This window comes from Sinocyclocheilus anshuiensis, unplaced genomic scaffold (assembly GCF_001515605.1).
Source record: "Sinocyclocheilus anshuiensis isolate Anshui unplaced genomic scaffold, SAMN03320099.WGS_v1.1 scaffold1114, whole genome shotgun sequence".
Classification (NCBI taxonomy): domain Eukaryota; kingdom Metazoa; phylum Chordata; class Actinopteri; order Cypriniformes; family Cyprinidae; genus Sinocyclocheilus; species Sinocyclocheilus anshuiensis.
Genome location: NW_015540838.1, coordinates 1731569 through 1750994, shown reverse-complemented (window position 1 = coordinate 1750994; position 19426 = coordinate 1731569). Strand labels below are relative to the sequence as shown.

The 19426-nt window shown below is 37.4% G+C and overlaps 1 protein-coding gene across 5 annotated transcripts in view; it reads right to left on the bottom strand.

Moving 5' to 3' along the window:
- Positions 1–19426, bottom strand: part of agrn (agrin) — a 302644-nt gene that overhangs the window by 93531 nt on the left and 189687 nt on the right. For all 5 annotated transcript variants that reach the window (XM_016484758.1, XM_016484760.1, XM_016484763.1 and 2 more), the window contains one exon: positions 5548–5772. In XM_016484758.1, coding sequence (XP_016340244.1) covers positions 5548–5772 — 225 coding nt within the window. The remainder of the gene's footprint in view (positions 1–5547; positions 5773–19426) is intronic.

The following is a 19426-nucleotide window of genomic DNA, read 5'->3' as shown; positions in this document are numbered from 1 at the left end:
CATGTGCCCTTCAGCAAGTAGGAAATATACAGAAATTGAATAAAGTTATCAAACACTAAATTTTAAATGAATTATAGATGAATCCTTAAATGACTGATTTCCTCTTTTTTTCTTTTGTTGTTTCATTAACAGACATCACAGCAGCTGGGTTATTAGGTTTTTTGCCTGCTATTACTTTAAGAGCTGCTGCTGCTGAACATGACGTGGATCTGACATGCATCTCTTTACCTATTCTGACCCACCTCATGTCTTAAAGTCTCTACTAATGAGCTGATGAGTTGAATCGGGTGTATTAGATGAGGGAGACAGTTCTGGGCTGCTCCAGGACAGTTTTGAAAACCACTGCATTTCAGAGACATGTTCTTAAATCTGACTCATATATTTACATTTACATTTACATTTAGTCATTTTGCAGACGCTTTTATCCAAAGCGACTTACAATTGCGACTTACAATATAACAAATACTTACATGCACAGTTTTAAGACAGCTTTAATCACTTTTTTGGTAACTTCATGACTTAACTGGCGGCATAACTACAACATTGCATGATCGTAGTTTAATTTGCACTTTAATACGAAATTATATACAGCACTGCCACTGCATTTGTGCGTGCAATTGAAGAGCACGTGCTACGAGCACAGTATAATGGCTGACAGGACAGTAAAATTTGTTTTACTGACATATGGCCTGACAACATCTCATCTGACCGCAGTTCACTGTTGTTCTACTGAAGCTCCCTCGTCACCTATACCTTTTCCGTGCTCATTTGACTAGAGCCTGGTGCTGAGGCGAAGTTGGAGAGCGCATCTGAAAAGTCTCCTATTCGATGTGGTTGTAAAGACATTATGCGTATAAATAAACGCAATTCTAGTCAAGAAAAACTAGACAGAAGCAGCAGTTGTGAGAGGGGTGGCTAACCCTAGCTCTGCCCCAGCATTAATTGCATTGCATATTTTGAATGTGTTAAACTGAAAAAAATTATTGCATACGTTAACTCGCTAATTTTAAAAACACTAATTTAAACTCTTTAGGACAGCGCACCTCTAGGACCAGAGTTTTTGGTATCTGAGCACATGCCCAAACCACTTCTCTACAGCAACAATGCCATTTTTTGACTAGAATGTTCTCCTTTTTCAAAGCATCTTCTAGGCACTATTGATGGAGCTGTTGTCAGTGGTGTGTCATTTATTGAGAAGAAATACTAAAATGTGAAAAGATAAGGGTGACAGCTGACAGGATGGGAGTGATGAGTATGTGGGAGCTGATGGGTCTTTGTGGCTGCAGGGGGCTCCAGGCTCTGGCCCTGTATGGCAAGATCATAATTGTAATAGAAATGCCATGATGGTTATTGAAATAAGTGACAGTTTCGCCAGCCTCCACACTTTTCAGAAACAAGACGACACAAAGGACTTATCAGCCGGTGTCGTGCTAAGACAATGCCGGGCCGCGAGCGAGTCGCACAATCGCAGGAGAGAAAGAAGCATGAAGACAGAGAGAAAAAAAGACAAGAGAGACAGAAAGGACAGAGGAAATTAGACAAGAAAGACAAAACACGTAAACAAAACAAAGAATGAGAGGAGGAAGAACACAGGCGAATAAAGAGAACAAGAAAATGGGAATAAAATAAGCGGGAAATGAAGACAAAGCCACAGAGATAGATAGACATCACGAAAGCAAATAACACACAGATGCACACATGCACACTAGGGATGTATAAAACGACATATTTTCAGAATCAACTAGCCAGTGTTTTTTTTCTGAATGACTAGTTGACTAATTAGGCTAGAAATTTACTAGTCAGCTACCAACCCACCCTAAATGCACACAAATCAAATTCAATAGTTCTAGCACAAAATAATAAATAAATAAATAAATAATACATAAATGAATGAATAAGGTTGTTTAGATGTTTTCTTTTAAATCAAGACAAAACAAAATTAGATTTTTGTTTCTCAAGTAAATGTATCCTCTTTGAAAGATGCTTATATTGTTTTCTGAAAAACAAGACAACAATAATGATTATTTTTGCCTCTCAGATTAGCATTTTCTTGTTTTAAGGCTGCTGAGATGTTTTCCTAGAAAACCAGACAACAACAACAGCAATAATAATAATAATACATTTAATATATAAATAATATAATATATAATATATATTTGCAGTGTATAACATGACCTATAGACATTTTGGAGGTCATATTTCTTATTGTCTTATTTCAAATGTAATTATGCCAAAGTTTAAAGTTACAGTCAGTTAAGTCAACACACCCTAAACGCACACAAATCAAACAAAAATAGATCTAAAGCTCTGAATTAAAAACAAATATACAAGCATTAAACATAAAAGCCCAGGGAGAGAGAGTGTTGCTGCCAGGCCAGGGACTGGTGTATACTAACACAATAATAGGACGGCTCTCAAAGGAGGGGAGTATGGAGCTCGACCAAAAGAATCCAGCACAATGCGGGCAGCGCCTCCAACAACATCTCGCCATGCAAGCCAGCCATTACCACTGCAGAAACCATTAGCTCCCATTAAGAGAGGCCGGCTGGAGCCAGCATTCAGTGTATCGCTGCCTAACAGTGCCATGCAGGGTTGGCTGTAATTAGCCAGACACACTGAGCCCCGCTCCAGCAGGGAGTGTGTATGAGGCCGCTCCATTAGTCCAGACCCTGTATCCGTGTGCCTGACAGTTGCTGGCCAAGACCTTAATGCATGTGTTGGAGGAACAGTAGCTGTTGCTGCGATTTACGGGAATGAATGTGTATACAGAGCTGGCCAAAAATGTGTCTAAGTGTGCTTTGAAATAACAGTGGCCCATGTCCTGCTGTACGATTGTTTGTGGGTTTTCTTTGTTTTGTTCCTCAAATTCTGTATTTGTCTTGTTTTTTTATAGAAAAAATATGTACACATCCTTAAAACAAGATAAATTTACTTGAGATGCCAAAATGATGTAGTTGTTAAAATGTTTAGATGTGCTTTCCTAAAGCACAAGACAAAACAAAACAAAAAACGCTTTTTTTGTTGTTGCTTTTTTAGCAAATGTATTGTCTTTTAAGTTTGTTGAGATGTTTTCTTGGAAAACATGACAAAACAAAAATAATAATTATTTTTGTTTCTCAAGTAAATGTGTCTTTATGAATTTATATATATTAGGCATGTTTACATGTTTTCCTGAAAAAGCGATCACTTTTGTAATTTCTTCTTCTTTTAAACATGTTTTAACATTTTCTTTGAAAAACAAGAAAAAATATTATTTTTGTTACTCAAGTAAACATATTTTTTAAAGATGTTTAAATATGTTTTCCTGAAAACAAGACAAAATAATAATTATTTAAATAATAATTACTGCTTTTGCTTCACAAGTAAATGTATCCTCTTTTAAGGATGTTTAGATGTTTTCTTGCAAAACAAAACAAAACAAAAGTAATGAATACTTCTGTTTCTCACATAAATGTATCTTATGTTAAGGATGTTTAAATATTTTTTCCTTGAAAACAAAGCAAAATTACAGATTAAGAAAATGATTATATGCAGTGAAAGACAGTACTAAACCATGACTTGACTTTTGTTGTATTGACAGTTTAGAGGTCAGATTTCTTATTCTGTCTTATTTAATTTCATTCTTATTTTAAAACAATCAAGTCAATGTAGTGTCCTTCAGTGATAAAAATCCCATTTGTATGTGTTGATTGAATCAGAGTCAGTAACCGCAAGGGTGGCGTCTCTAAGTTAGATTTAGAGTTGTTGTCTGTCCTCCTTGGTGCTTTGTACTCTCGAGGGGGTTAAAATGAAAGACACTCTCCCAAGAGCCGCAGAGAAACATACTCCACACGTCCTCTGGGACCCAAGGCATTCATCCAGCCATGCCGCCCAGAGAGCCATCATTTACAAGAGGTGACTTCCCTCCAAGTCTGTCTGTCACACCCCAGACAAGACACAAGACTTGCTTTCAGAAAGTTTATAAAAAAAATACAGCAAAAATCATCTTCTGAACTGGTATTTTTATCTTGTTTCTCAGTAAAAAAAAATTCTCAGCATTCATAAAACACTTGAGAAGCAAAACTGCACAGGATAATGAAACTTGTTTTCAGAGAAAATATTTTCAATTACGTTTATGTTTCTAGCCCCATGGGCAAAAACCTTTCTAACTTCTGTTAGATTTGGGCACTGAAACAATTCCAATGCCAATGAAGTAAGAAAAATATACTTACTTTAAAGAAAACTCTCTTAAAACAAGTCTCACTATCTTATGCATTTTTGCCCCAAGTAAATTGATCTTTTTTAACTGACAAACAAGACAAAAATACAGATTAAGAAAATGATTTTTTGCACTGCAGACTCGGCTGTGGATCATCTAACCGTCCTACATTTTTAACAAGAGTCCAATAATGTCCAGTAAAAAAACTGCAAGGTTAAATAAGGAGAGTTTGATCTCCGTTAACCAATAAGGAATAAGGAAGCAACTGAAAATGATCTAATGATCAGCCTCTGAGAGTGTAGGGTATGCTGGAGCAAATATATGGGGAACTTTCCTAACATGCCAGTCTTTATTGACTTCTCTTAAAAATGTGAATATGTCCAGACTTCATCATGGAGTACAGATGAATAAAAGAGATCAAAATAAAACTCTGAAATGTCAGAGAGGGGCAGAATAAGCCGAAAAAAGAATCTGACAGCTCGTCAGGCAGCGTGGAAGGGAAATGTCATTAGGCAGTCCAGGGTGGGAAGGGGGCTTTTCATGAACGACACTCTGTCCTCATGACTCCAACTCCCCACTAACATGAAACAGCCAGGATTTAATCAAAGAAGAAGAGCTCAAAAACCCAGACAGTTAGCATGGCGAAGTGTGATGTGACAGGAGCTTTCAGCAGAATAACTGATCTGTTGAATTTTTTACCCAAAATTCAGCCACAATACTCTTCAACAAGCTTTCAGAATCCAAAATCACATTGGGGATAATGCAATAAAATAGCTGTGTTACATAATCAGAGGATTTTATTAATTTTTTATTATGTTCTTATTGAACTGTGTTACTTGCATATTCATTTAATTAAATTTTATTTTATTTAATATTTGTTACAAATACATTACATCAAAGTTACTTGTTACTTTTCTGCAATGTAAAATGTAAAATAATAATAATATTGTTATTATTATCATTATTATTTAAATAATACATAATAATAATTAATATATAATATTCCATAGTAATAATGGAATCATTATTTTCAATATACAAATAAATAAATAAATATTTACTGAATTCAACATGCTTTTCTTTGTAACAAGTTTATTTTCTCACTGTACAATTGGTATGTATAGCTATATATATATAGTTGCCAATATGTTTTAGGAAGGGGGTCCCTTGTATTTTAAAAGTAACACTCCCCAACACTGACCACAATTGCATTCTAAAAGCAGTCAAAACGACCTGCGATCAGTTAGAAGGAAGCTGCAATGCATGAATGGGAAGATGGTAACAGAACTACATGTGATAATCACAGTAAATGGAATGCTAATGACTATTTAAAGGCTCCACAGACTCACCGCAACGGCCTTGGTGATGCACACGGATGTTCTTCTGAGTGGCGCAGGCTTTCATGTTGAGCTCACATTCACTTTGGTAGTCCAGGCCGTCATTGCCGCACACCACGTACTTGGGGACGTTCTCACAACTCAGAGGACACATGCACTTGGCGGACAGACCGTCGGATGACTGGATGCAGGTGCTGCCAAAGCTACAGGACACCTCGCTGCATGGGTCCTTCAGTGCTGAAAATCAAGGAAAATAGAAAGTGAGTGTAGAAAATGCCTGCATAACATTTGACGCCATCTGAGATGTTGTAAGTGGCTCTTAGAGTGTTGCTATGTAGTTGCTCGCTGGACTTGGTTTTAAGTTTTATACAGTATGCTTGTACATATTCATGCATCTAGCACACACGGTACAAGATGAGTTACGTGCCAAAGTTTTAGTAATATTAATACGTTTTATTAATATTAATGTTAGCACTTATTACATGATGTACTCTTGGTCGTGTTCGGATAATTGGCTGGCTGCTTGTCATGTTCACACTATAAAGTCTGTTTAAGGTGAACTCTATGGGTGAACTCCAAACACGAACCCTATTACTGAGATAAGATTGGGTTAAAATGAGGCACGGTCTCCCAGCACCTCCACACGGCTCAGACGTGCCCCGTGTCGATACAGATGGCAGAGTGAAGTGGCTTAACCCGGGTTGAAGAACAGCTCAGTGTCCCAGACTTGAATATACGGTCACAGCTGGGTGGGTGTACAAACAAGTCACTCTAATTCACCACGGACCATTTCAAGCGAGCTTTGCATTCACAAAACATTCTCAATTGCTATGCTTCAGTGTACCCGTACTAATGCTGGAGGGACCTAATCAGCTTTCTTCACTCTGAAAATAAGAAAGCCCTGTTTTTTCTGCAAAAGACTTTGTCTATTTCTTTTTAAACAATCCACCACTCAGGAATGAAGTTGAAGTAATGATTTACACAAAAATGAAATTTCTGTCATCATTTACTTTTGTCGTGCCAAACCCAACACAAACAGATGCCGCTCTTTGATATAGTGAAAGTGAATTGGGGCTGTCAAGTTTCAAAATGACAAAAAAAGTGTCTTAAAAGCATCATAAGTGGTCCATATGACTCATGCATTATATATATATTCCAAGTCCAAGTCTATTGAAGCCATATGATAAGTATGTGTGAAAAATGTAATAAGCAAGTCTGATTCGTGAACAAATCACACATGTGAATCAGATTTTGCCAGTGAATCAGTGTTATTTTCGTATTATTTATATACTTTATAAACTTATATATTTTAATTAATGATATTTTAAATTATGTTTTATTTTAATATTTTTATTTGTCATGTTAATTTTAGTAATCTTATGTGCTTGTCATATTTATTAATTTTTGTTTTAGTCATTTAAACTTCTACTTGAACTTATTTTATTTTAGCTATTTGGCATTTGTAATTTAAGTTTTTTATCTAATATAATTTTTTAATTATAATAATATTTATTGTATTATTTCAGCTTAATTTAAATTAACAAAAAACTATTTCATTAGTTTCAGTTTATAATAACACCGCAACAAATCAGTTGATGCAACTGACAAACCCAATGGATGATTTGTTCACAAAGTGGACTGGTTTGGATCTCAAATCCAGTTTAGGGACTCAAATATTTGACTGCAGCAGTTAACACCTCACTAGATGAGAAATACAGTTAACAAGAACTTAAATTTCAGTCTGCTCATCAGAAAGCTATCATAAAATTTAGAATATAGCACAAAACACGGACCATTTAAAAAAAAAAATTATGGTTCTTTTGTATCCTTTTTGAAGCTTTAAACTTCAGTTACCACTAATTGTAAATGTATATAAAACCATGACCAGTATACTCCTCGCATACTCTTTATTTCTTCATTTAGCTGGAATGAATACATATCTATTTTTGATACTCAGAGGAACCATCTGGTTATTATCATTATTATTTAGATGATACATATTCATGAGGCATTGACAAACACAGAGATGCTGAAAAGGGAACAGACCGTGTCACTTCAGAGAGGGCTAGTTTAATTTCCTACTGTCCTTAGACATGCCATCGGCTCTAATTCATTCTCACTATCTCCATCCCTGTTTTCACCTCTACCGTGCGTCATATCAGCCTACAGTCTCCTCAGTCATTTGTGGGTTTTACTTTGTGTAAATCTGTTAAGAGAACCCACTTGTTTAATTAAAGGTTTGTGCCTGTCTCTAAAGACCACACTCCACAAACCCACTCACACGCATGTGATAAACCTGGCAAGCGGCATCGTAAGGATGAGATCAGTGGCGCTTTCGTGTGTTGAGTGATCAAAGTGTTCATTCTTTTTTCCTCCTCTCTCTCTCTCTAAAATCTTTGCACTTCTGAACCTCGCACTTAATCGGCCTGGGCTCTCTAACTAACCAACCACTCGCACTTCCAAAAAACTCATTGCAAATGTTTGTGTGGAGGAAGTGCTAATACACACCCTGATACTGCAGACAACAACCACATACAGGCCGTGTTTTTACACTTTGTAACGATGCTGAAGGAAAGTTGAGAGATAATTTAAGACTTATTAGGGCCCCTAGTGGGCCCAGGGCCTTAATAGTTGAGAACAGGGCGTTCGCTAGTGGGGTGAAAGGTGGTGACAATTATAGGGGCCCCCACTGCCCAAGGGGCTCACTAAATTCAGTAGTAATGCTATATATTCCCATACTCTTATATGAATAATGTTAGTATATATATTACAAAGTCAGCTTGTATGCCTGAGAGTTTAATGAAAACCTCAAAAACATGCAATTTAGTAAAAAATGTGTTCCAAATATCTCCCCTCTCCTCTCCATAAAAATGGTTTAGTCTGATGGTTATTGATTATTTCAGCTCAGTCAGCTGCAAAAAGGAGAGGGACCCAATAAAATCACAGGTCCCACCCCAGCTAGTGAACAGAACCAATCAGAGTTGAGGCTGCTCCGAGAACAGCTGAAGTTAGAAGTAAAGTGACAGTGGAAGTGAGACTGACTGAAAATGCTGGGGGGGGGGGAAATCTGGGTACCAGTAAAGTCATGAAAAGGAGAGGGAGGCCAGAAGAACTGCTTAATCAGTCTATCAAAACGTTATTTTGCAAGACAAGGGAGGTAGGGATGTCATTGTGATGGGATGCCATGCACTTGATCATTTCGCTGCCCAAGACATCAAATTGACGTCTCTGTGATGTATGTGTGCTATCAGGGAACCATTGTATGTATGTGTGTATTTTCTGTTTTGTTATTTTTTGAAAACAAAAAAAAAAACAAAAACAAAACATGGCACCAGATGTGGGCCTCCATCCCCATATCTTATACCGCTTTGAGTAGAGGGCAGTGGGGGCCCACATCAATATTTTTTTCAGGGGGCCCAGAATTCCCTATAGCTACAGCCCTGGTTGAGAACCTCTGGACTAATGGAACCCAATAAGGGGGGATGGGGCAAAATGGGTCTATGGGTAAGAAGTGACACCCCCTTACTAAAAAAAACAAAACAAACTGTGCACAACTTTTGTCATGTGACCATATGTGTAGAAAAAGGAAATCATATACAGCTGACAGCGATTGAGAGATGTACATGAAAAAATTTAACGCTTTTTAATGCAAAAAAATACTATTATAAATATAAATGTTCAAAAATAATTTATAATGTTTTACTAATATATAATAATATTCATTTTATTTGTAATATTTTATTTAAAAATAAAATTAAAAATATTTTAAATTAGAAAATAATTTATTTATTGCCACATGATTCATCCCTAACATGTTTGCACGATTGCCACATGATTGCGACCCCTCTCTCGCCTATGCAGAGTATTTTTTCCCTAAAATGATAAACAAGTCTGTTCAGTCTATGATGGCCTTTGAGACGGACTGATGCATTCCGGTACTTTCCTCATCCTCACGGTCATAACTGATGGCAGCTAAGCTCTGACTCATTACTTCTGCTTCGACAGATTGGCCTCATCTCCAAAAGCCTGCCTCTAAGACATCTGATTTCATCAGTCTGATGTAAAGCGGTTTTTTAAATCAGTTCTGATGTGTTTGTCATGAAGTACACATTGAGAAGAGTCCGATGTTCCACATAAACCGCTTCCTTCTCAGTGGCGCTCTGTTTGTTTTGTGACAGTACACAGAATTGCGTCTGCAAACCCATTAAATAACAGTCGGCGCTTTTCCACCTATTGTCGCCGAGAGTTGATGAGTGTCGAGGAAAAGAATGAGCTGATTAAAATGCAAAAGGTATAAGGTGTGTACGCGACTCCGCTGTGTTAGCACAGATAAGCTGCCCTCTCAGGCTGAGACAATCAGGCAAATTGCGTGTTAGAATGTGACCGGCGTCGCAAGCTGAGAGGCTATGGACCGCTGGGGTCGCCAGGGAGATGAGCCGTTTACTCCTATGCTTTAGGGCTGTTTTTCAAGGATAGAAATACAGTATCCAGAGGAAGAGTGGGAGTCTATAGTTACCTATTGATGAACTGGAAATGTCTCTTCCAGCCAATTAACTGCTCTCCTCAAGCTCTGAAGAGGTTAGGACAGGAAGACAGTAGGAAATAATAGGACCTGTACAACTAACTAATAAGCCAGGGAAAAGGCATAAACAGAGTGAGAGGAAGTAGAGACAGCTAGAGAAGCTTCCACTGATCCACCTCTCCGACAGTGCTGTGATAATGTGTTAGTGCTGGATGTATTAATGCATAATGCGTGCAGGGAGCTGTCAACGGCCGCTACACAATCCTGACGGGATGGGCTCGGCACAACCCGCCCTGCACTGCGAGCCCCGGGCGCCCTCTCCAGCCTGACAGAAGATGAATGCTTACGTATGAGCGTGTGTATGTGTTAAGGAGGCTTGAGAGGAGCTGTGGGTGGTGTCGCTCTCATCTCTTCTGTTCTTATACTGTAGGAATATTATGGATTCAACACAAGTGAACCACAATCAACAGTATTTGGTGGCATAGGGGCCGTTTCCCAGACAGAGATTAAGCCTAGTCCTAGATTCAAATGGCCCTCTAAACCAGATTAACAGAAATCTGCTTTCTATGTCATGGTTTTAAGTAGTCCTAGACTTAGTCTAGTCCAGAAATTAATAAGCTGATTTCCTCCTTGAGTGTTTCCTGCAAACATTTTCATTTTATCTGACCATAGAACCCAGTCCTGTTTGAAGGTTCAATAGTGCCTGACAGCTGAATATGTTGGGGTTTGTTTTTGGATGAGAGCAGAGGATTTTTTTTAAACAATCCCATATAATTTGTGGTGACGTAGGTGCTGCTTTTTTTATTAATATATTATTATTATTATTTTAGGCTTTCTGACCCCTAGGCTCAACTATTTTCTGCAATTATCCAGCTGTGATTTTCTTGACTTCGTATTTTTCGAAGGTCGGCTTGATATCGGCCATCGGCCACCCTGCTTTCCAAGATATCGGCATCGGCTTGGCTGCAATATAACAAAGAGTGAAAAATTTAAGGGGGTCTGAATACTTTCCGTACCCACTGTATATATATATATATATATACTGTATATACATATATGTATGTATGTGTGTTTGTCACGTTTATGGTCTGTTTTTGTTTTGTTTTCACTCTGTTCCTGCCTCCTGTTTCTGTATGCCCTTATTTGGTTTCCTTCCAGTTCCTGTCCTAATTATGTTTATTTGTCTCTGCTGTGTTCTATTAATTATCCTTGATTACTCCTCACCTGTTTCTGTTCTCCCTGATTGCGTTTCATGTGTTTATAAGCCCTGTGTTTCTAAGTTTGCCTTGTCCAGAATTATACATTGAATTTGTGCTTCATGTGAGTCTCGCCCTGCCTTGTTTCCCTTTTGGATTGTTTATTAAAGACTGTAGTTTTGTGTTTATCCTCGTTTCTTCGTCTTGTCCCAGAAGGCAACTGTGACAATGTTACTGTGTTTAGCAATTTTGAATAGATCCGTGTACTGTATTAGAAATATGCAGTCAGCTCAAGGTGCTTGGCTTAGGGTTTTTTTGGCATCTCCATGTGGTCCTCTTCGGTATGGCAACTTGACTTGTCTACTGTACACTTGCTATACACTATGAATTTTTTTAGTTTTATGTGTTCTTTGGTGTGCAGAAATGTATCAATTATATGGACTTATGTTATTTGGTGTCCTGTTGGAGTCTCCAAGTATCCTTTTTTGGAAAGACATCTAAATTTATCTTGAAATAAGCTTGCAGAAAATACAGTTTTGTGAGAATAATCTTTTGGTTTACTACGGCAAATGATGACAAATGAACGTTTTAAACAAGATACATGGTGTATGCATAATTTCATGATAAGTATACGATTAATCGCAACAAAAAGGGTGTGATTAATCGCGATTAAATTATTATTATTTTTTTATAATCTATTGACAGCCCTAATTTTAATGTTTAAAGATTGACGTCTTTTGCTTGCATCGTTTCACATTTTAACCTCGATCTTAGAAAAAAAAAATTGTTCATAAACATTGTACTACAAATGCTTGCACTGAACCCAAAATAACAAGATCTACTAAGCCTGGAGAAAACTATTTATTAATATTCCCAAGCATTCGTGTTTTTTACCATCTTTGCTGCAATGCATCAATAGCAAAAACTGGAGGACTACCAAAAAATGAAGCTGAACCTCTACAGATGACCTCCAAACCCAGTGTCCCACCCTCTGCTGATGTCATCCCTCATGGCGAGATGATTTGTTCTTTTGATGTATTTCTTCAAAGGGCTTATTTGACTGCAGCTGTCTTCCTTCTTTGCACGCCTTAGTGTTGCCCTTGGATAAAGAAAATTAGGCACAAAAATGGATAATTCACATCTTTTTGTGGTTGGACTCAAAGGCCAGGCACTCCTGCTTTCCTGTGATAGCTGTCAGTGCGCTTTGTGTAGTATTCCCGAGGTGAGTCGAGTCTGACCCTCGGGCCTGTGATGACACAGAGGTAACATCACGAGCAGGACTACGTTAGCTCACCGGTTTAATACAATACCAAACATGTCTATCAGAGGAAAGGTTTATCCCCTGTGAGCTTTAGAGAGTGCTAACCCAATGCAGTGCACTACATACACTACCATAAGCTTCAGATCGCAGCCTAAGACGGGATTTAATTCAGCACGTGTGTGCTTAGGATGCAAAATCTATGAGTCTCCACGACTGGAAAGAGATCACAATCAAGATGAATTCAAACATAATCCCTGCTTCTATAGCCGGCTAAAAAGTGTGATATACAATGTACGTTCAAAAGGTTTCATAAAATCCTGGAAGTAGAAAATTAATTCAGAAAACACAATCATTCTGGAACTGAAAACTGGAGGCATGTGGTATACAGTATAAAAAAATATAATTTCTTACGAAAATATGAATGGTGCAAAACTCACTGCCACAATGTTTTGAAGGCTTGATAAATGTTTGTAGTGGTACTAGGAGGTTGCTAGAATGTTCTGAGTGGTTACTAAGATATAAAGAGTTGTAGCTACAGCATTGCTAGTTCATTTGTCTTCTAGGTGGTTATTAGCAGTGCTGGATAGATACAAACTGTAGTCCATTACAAATTACATAATGGAAATTAGTAACATAATCTGTTGGATTACACATATTAGGTAATGTATTCTGAGTACTTTCTGACTACTTTTAACTCTAACTCGTAAGAAAATACTTTGTTCTTTGTTATCAACATCAAGAAGTTCATCAAACATTACATTGCATCAAGGTTACCCAAACTGGGGTTTGTGAGGTGATGAAAAGTTAATAATTAAATCAGAAAATGTCAAATTAAACTAACTGTGTGGCCTTTCCATTTTCTGTGTAATTATAGTCACCTGACTAGTGGCTGGTGTGTGCAATAGATCATGAATAATTGACTGCCATTGTGTAAATAATATGTAATCATGTAATCTATAAAAAAGAAACTGTAATCTGATTATGAGTCTGAAATCTGAAAATGCAATATAATCTATTTACAAGTACTTCATTTTTAGAATCTAATTACGTAATCCAGATTACATGTAATCAGTTACTATCCAGCACTGGTTGTTAAGTATTGCTTGGATGATGTAGATAGTTGGTCAAATGAGCCCACTCCCAGTCTCTATGATATTCTGGTCTTTCAAAACATCTGTGGTTCCTCCAATAAATCAAGTCTATGGGATTTTCTTGCCTGTTATTCTAGGTGAAAATCTTATGTCTGGCTGCTTACAGAAGTAACAGCACGCCTCATCAAGTTGCAAGATTGGAGGTGTAATTTATAATTCATTTCCATAGCACAAACAATGTGGGACAAGATACATTCTGAAGTTTAAAACATAATGTTAAGGAATTTGTTAAAATCCCCAAGTAGGGGCAATAGTAGTCTAATTGTGATACCTATTTCAGCAAGCAAAACTAATTAACAACAGCAAGCCTCAAGCAGACAATGCACTCCAACAGAAACAGTTCACCAGATTCAAAGCAACTGCTTTGGGATTTTCAAGAGGTCAAAGTTTACTGATAGTGGGCAAAGAAAAGGGCAAGAAACCTTATTTTGTAGGCTACATACAGCTTACATAACAATCTTTCCCCACATTGCTCTCTGTTACTGCAGTGCTCAAACATAATGACGAAGATGGAATTGTTTGTTTTGGCTAAAAGCAATATCCTAAAAAAAAAAAATTTTTTTCTTTTTTTTTTCTTTCAAACAAATTTTGAGTACAATCAGCAGGCACATTCAACACTAATCATTTTCTTTTCCTTCAAGCAAGCCCTTTCAAACACACACACACACACACACACAATCAGTTGGTATTCATGCGTTCTGCAAGTTGATAATATACAGTCTGTTGGGAGAGACGGGAATTCGATTTTCAAGTGGTTTAGCAGCTCCATACAGCAAAATGTGGATACCCAGAGAGCATTAACAGCAAATATACATACATCCATATCTATAGCTATATACTGTATATAGTGCTGGGTAGTAACCGATTACATGTAATCTGAATTATGTAATCAGATTCCAAAATTAAGTACTTGTAATTAGATTATATACATTTTAAAGTGCTCAAGATCAGATTACAGTTATTTTCCTTTCTAAAAGATCCTACCACTTATGTACATTTGGAAAGTCTTCTAGTTTTATGGAACTGCACACACCAGCCACTAGTCAGGTCACTATAATTACACAGAAAATGGAAAGGCCACACAATTAGTTAAATTAGACATTTTTGTGATGTAATTATTAGCTTTTCATCACCTCACAAACCCCAGTTTGGAAAACCTTGGTGTAATGTAATGTTTAATGCACTTTAATGCACTTTGCAAGCTGATGACAGAAGACCCCAGCATCCACCTGAGCAAAATATATTAATTAAGTAATTTGCTCTTATTATGTATTAACGCCATTAGGATGATAAAAAAAGCGTGACTCAGACTTAAAAAATAAGCAAACGTGAACATTGATTTTAAGAAGCTAAATATGGCAAACCCCGGTTTAAATGCATACAAACGGGAATGCTTATTTCATTTAAGCCTGTTCTCATGTCCTTAACTTGTCGGCATGTCCTCAGAACAATTACAGACTGCTTGCTGCTGCAGCTGCGTAAATGCTACAGCTTATACTTAGTATTTCTCTCCTGCATACGAATGCAAAACTGTTTAACATGACACTTAGTTTAAACTTGTTTATGATAAGCATAAAAGAGTATTTACTTATCTTAAATGTTGATTTCAGATGCTTTCTGAAGTGTGCTGCAACTGCTCCAGCAAGCACTAGCCAAGTATTTTAATGATTGCACAGCAAGCTCATTGGCTGCTGATACAAAAACAACCAATCAGCTACGCCACGTGAATGATGTTATCATGTCAGATTGAGTTAGAATATATCAGCCTGCGCCATCTAGAGTTTCATGACAGAACTTTGTATTTAATAGAAGTTAATTGATAAATAAAATCTATATTACAGTATTTTTAAACAAGTGCCTAAAACTTTTCACAGTACTGTAACTTTGCAGGTAGGTTTCTTAAAGCGTCTTAGAGATGTTGCCCTAGTTCCTCTGTATTTAGTCTGTCTCAGTTTTTTCTGATTCTTCATGTAATCCCAGATAGACTGGATGATGGTGAGATCAGATCTCTTTGTGGAGCACTAGCTGTTGTCAGACTCCTTGTGCATACAAATATCTCACTGGATTATTAAAATTAATGGCAAAAAGAATGTTTGGTAATGTAAACTGATATTTCCTACTGACACACTACAGCAAAAGTTAGAAATAACTGATTTAGAACAGTTTTTTTTGTTGTTGGTGAAAATACTAATGGCCTAAGACTTAAATCTATATTACAGTATTTTTAAACAAGTGCCTAAAACTTTTCACAGTACTGTAACTTTGCAGGTAGGTTTCTTAAAGCGTCTTAGAGATGTTGCCCTAGTTCCTCTGTATTTAGTCTGTCTCAGTTTTTTCTGATTCTTCATGTAATCCCAGATAGACTGGATGATGGTGAGATCAGATCTCTTTGTGGAGCACTAGCTGTTGTCAGACTCCTTGTGCATACAAATATCTCACTGGATTATTAAAATTAATGGCAAAAAGAATGTTTGGTAATGTAAACTGATATTTCCTACTGACACACTACAGCAAAAGTTAGAAATAACTGATTTAGAACAGTTTTTTTTGTTGTTGGTGAAAATACTAATGGCCTAAGACTTTTGCACAGTAGTGTATATATACAGTATATATATATATATATATATATTTGTATGTATGTATCTATGAATGTATGATACATACTTTTACTTGAGTAGGTACACATGACAGACAGACAGATGGGTAGATATTATATTATATTATGTAATAATAATGACAGAAATAAATAAAAGCTATAAAAACTCTCGCTCTCTCTCTCTCGCTCTCTATATATAATACATATAAATTTATTTTACTATACAAACAACAGATTAAAATCGGTGAATTTGACAACTATTTGATCACTACAACAGCTAGAAGAAATGAGAACAGCAGTTTAAAGAAATCTCTATCAAAGTGGCTGGCCTCTCCTGTACCTGTGTGCTCCATGGAGACTGTAAGAGACATAAAGAGCTCTATAGAGAGTCATATGAAGAATCTCTTTGTCACCAGAACCCCGCTGGCTGATGGGAAGAGCTGCTCTCTCCTGCATTAACCTGAGAGAGGTCGGGCAGACACCTCTGTGATTACCGCAAAGGGCCTTGAGTGGACACAGGCAGGTATTCATGAATGGCTTTGTACTCATGCACGCTTGAATGTGCAAGCGTATAAAGTGGCATGGGTCTGTGTACGTGATTCAGGAAAGGTCAGAAGGGAAGGACATCATTGGAGGGAAATGTAATTATGGGACGAAATGAACTCGTCTTGTTTAGAGGTACTAGTCATTTGGAAGAGGATGTCTTTTGAGGAAAATAGAAAAAGAAAAGGGTAAGAAAGAGGACAAATAGCAGCTTATTCTCATGAAGACGACAGGAAAGGTAGTGGTTGTGCTGCTGGTGTGTGGCGACGTGTCTGACAGTGTGCTACACAAACAGGAAGCTGAATGGAACAGTCAATAATCATTATCTGGCACAGCGAGTGCATGTATTTAAGTACGGGAATGCATTCAAACGCTGTTTTCAAAGGTAAAATATAATCATACCCAATCAGCTGCGATTGTTTCTTTAAGATTTACTTTCAAAAGCACAGAAGGTGTCCTGAAGCATACTGCGGCCATCAAATATCAAGGTGCATGGTAGACATACAGCCGTAGTAAATACAGGGTATTACATACTCTATTTAGTTAAAATTAGTGTAATAACGATCACTCACTTCGTCAGCGCATTTGATACCAGAATTTTATCCATAGGGATTTATTGAAAGTTTCAAAAAAACTTTCAATAAAGAGCCATGAAACAAATCAACCAGCTCTGAGATGAAACACAACATTACAAACTTTTTGAAGCAAAACAACATTTGAAAATCAGAGAAAACGCCAAAGGCTGTGTACGTCTTTTATGAGGCAATGAACTACGCAGCCCATGAAGCACTGTAGATGACGTAATTGAATTTGTTGAATTTAAAATTATTCATAGACATACAAAGTACAAAATGAAATATATTTGAAGTTTATTGCTAAATAGTCAAATATATACACAACCATAATTTATTTAAGATACTGGAGAGATTCAGATTTTATGTTATTAAAATAATTATTTCTATAAAGAAAGTCAATAGGATTTTTAATGCTGTGCTCCAATGATCAGCCTGGCTTGTGAATATTAATTAGATTATCCATATTAGGAGCACACACAGATTATGATGATGAAACATCATCAACAGATGATGAAAATGTTGGGTCTAAAAATGGAAATTTGTATGCAACCACCTACATTTTTATTCAGTGCACTCTGGTCAAGCAAATGAAGCTCTTAAAATACAATTATTACTGTCCAAAAATTGGGAAGGGGACCCTCAGAAATTTCTAAAAGTGCCAGAAATGTTCTAACGGTTGGTAAGTCCCTGATTGTTGCACTCAATATTCCACTCAAGTGTGGTAGGGGTTAAAAATAACAATGCATTATTCAGACCAGTCAAATGCATGAATACATGAATAAGTTGTAAAAAGCTCTCCCATCTGGTATTAGAAGCGAGAGCGTGGAAAATGTGCCTTTTTAATGTGCTCTTCCTGCTGTAATCTACCTTATCTCACTTCAACACTACATCCTCCCCCTTCGGAAGTGTGCAGGACGGCAGGGAGAGAGAGAGAGACTGAGGAGGAGAGCGAGGGAAACAGATTTGTATAAGAAGTATACTCATTCTCCAGGGGATAAGCAGCAGAATGAAGCTCTGGTGATGGCATTGATCATATTCTCGCCGACATCTGGGTATTTTTTTGTGAGCCTATATAGAGTAGCTGTGTGGTAGTGTTGGTATAAGACAAGCTACAAGTGATATACCAGATTTGAGCCTGATGTAACCCAACATGGGGGTCCAAAAGTTTGAAACCACATTAATAGCTTAGGATTTAAAATCAAATGGTTTTCAATTTGAAATGACTACTTGTTTGGGTCAAAGCATCACATTTACAGAGCGGGTTTAGGCTTTATTGCCCTGTGCAGACCCCCATAGACCCCAATACTATTTACCAGAACCATGCAGCATCATTTTAGCAAAATTTTTCAGATGAGAAGATCACACTGGTTTTTAGCTGAATGAGTTTTTCAGAGAAAAAAAAAAAAAACATCTCTATGATGGATGTTGCTAGATCACAGAGTATCTGCTTCCAGAATTCATTTAGGGAACTCCATTATTGAAGGAGAGTGTCGATCTTGCTATAATTGTGTGCCGGTGGACAGGCCCAGACTGTGTAGCAGACGTAACCCAAGCTAAATTTAGTCTGAGAGCGAGGAACTGCAGGGGTTTTTCACATATGGAGCAAGGAAGCCAAGAAGCCACTGATGAGTGTGAATTGAGTCTCCTGTCACGGAGACAGGTGAATGTGTTGTGGCGAGCATCTACACGCACGAGCACGGGGGCCGACGTAGGGGTCGAACAGAGTGAGTGAAAAACTCATTTGCACGAGGCAGGGCTGGCTACATGCCATCATCGGCGGCTGCCGTGCTCAGTGGCCGTGGAGGTGTCACCAGTGCCTGAATAACGAGCCATCACAGGGAACAATCATCCAAACTGGACATTAGTTTCAAATCATGTCTCTAATAAGGGAAACAAAAGTGCAATCACGCACACCTAAACCATTAACAAATCCTTAAAGGGGTCATATGATGCGATTTAAATTTTCCCCTTCTCTTTGGAGTGTTACAAGCTCTTGGTGCATAAAGAAGATCTGTAAAGTTGCAAAGACTAAAGTCTCAAATCCAAA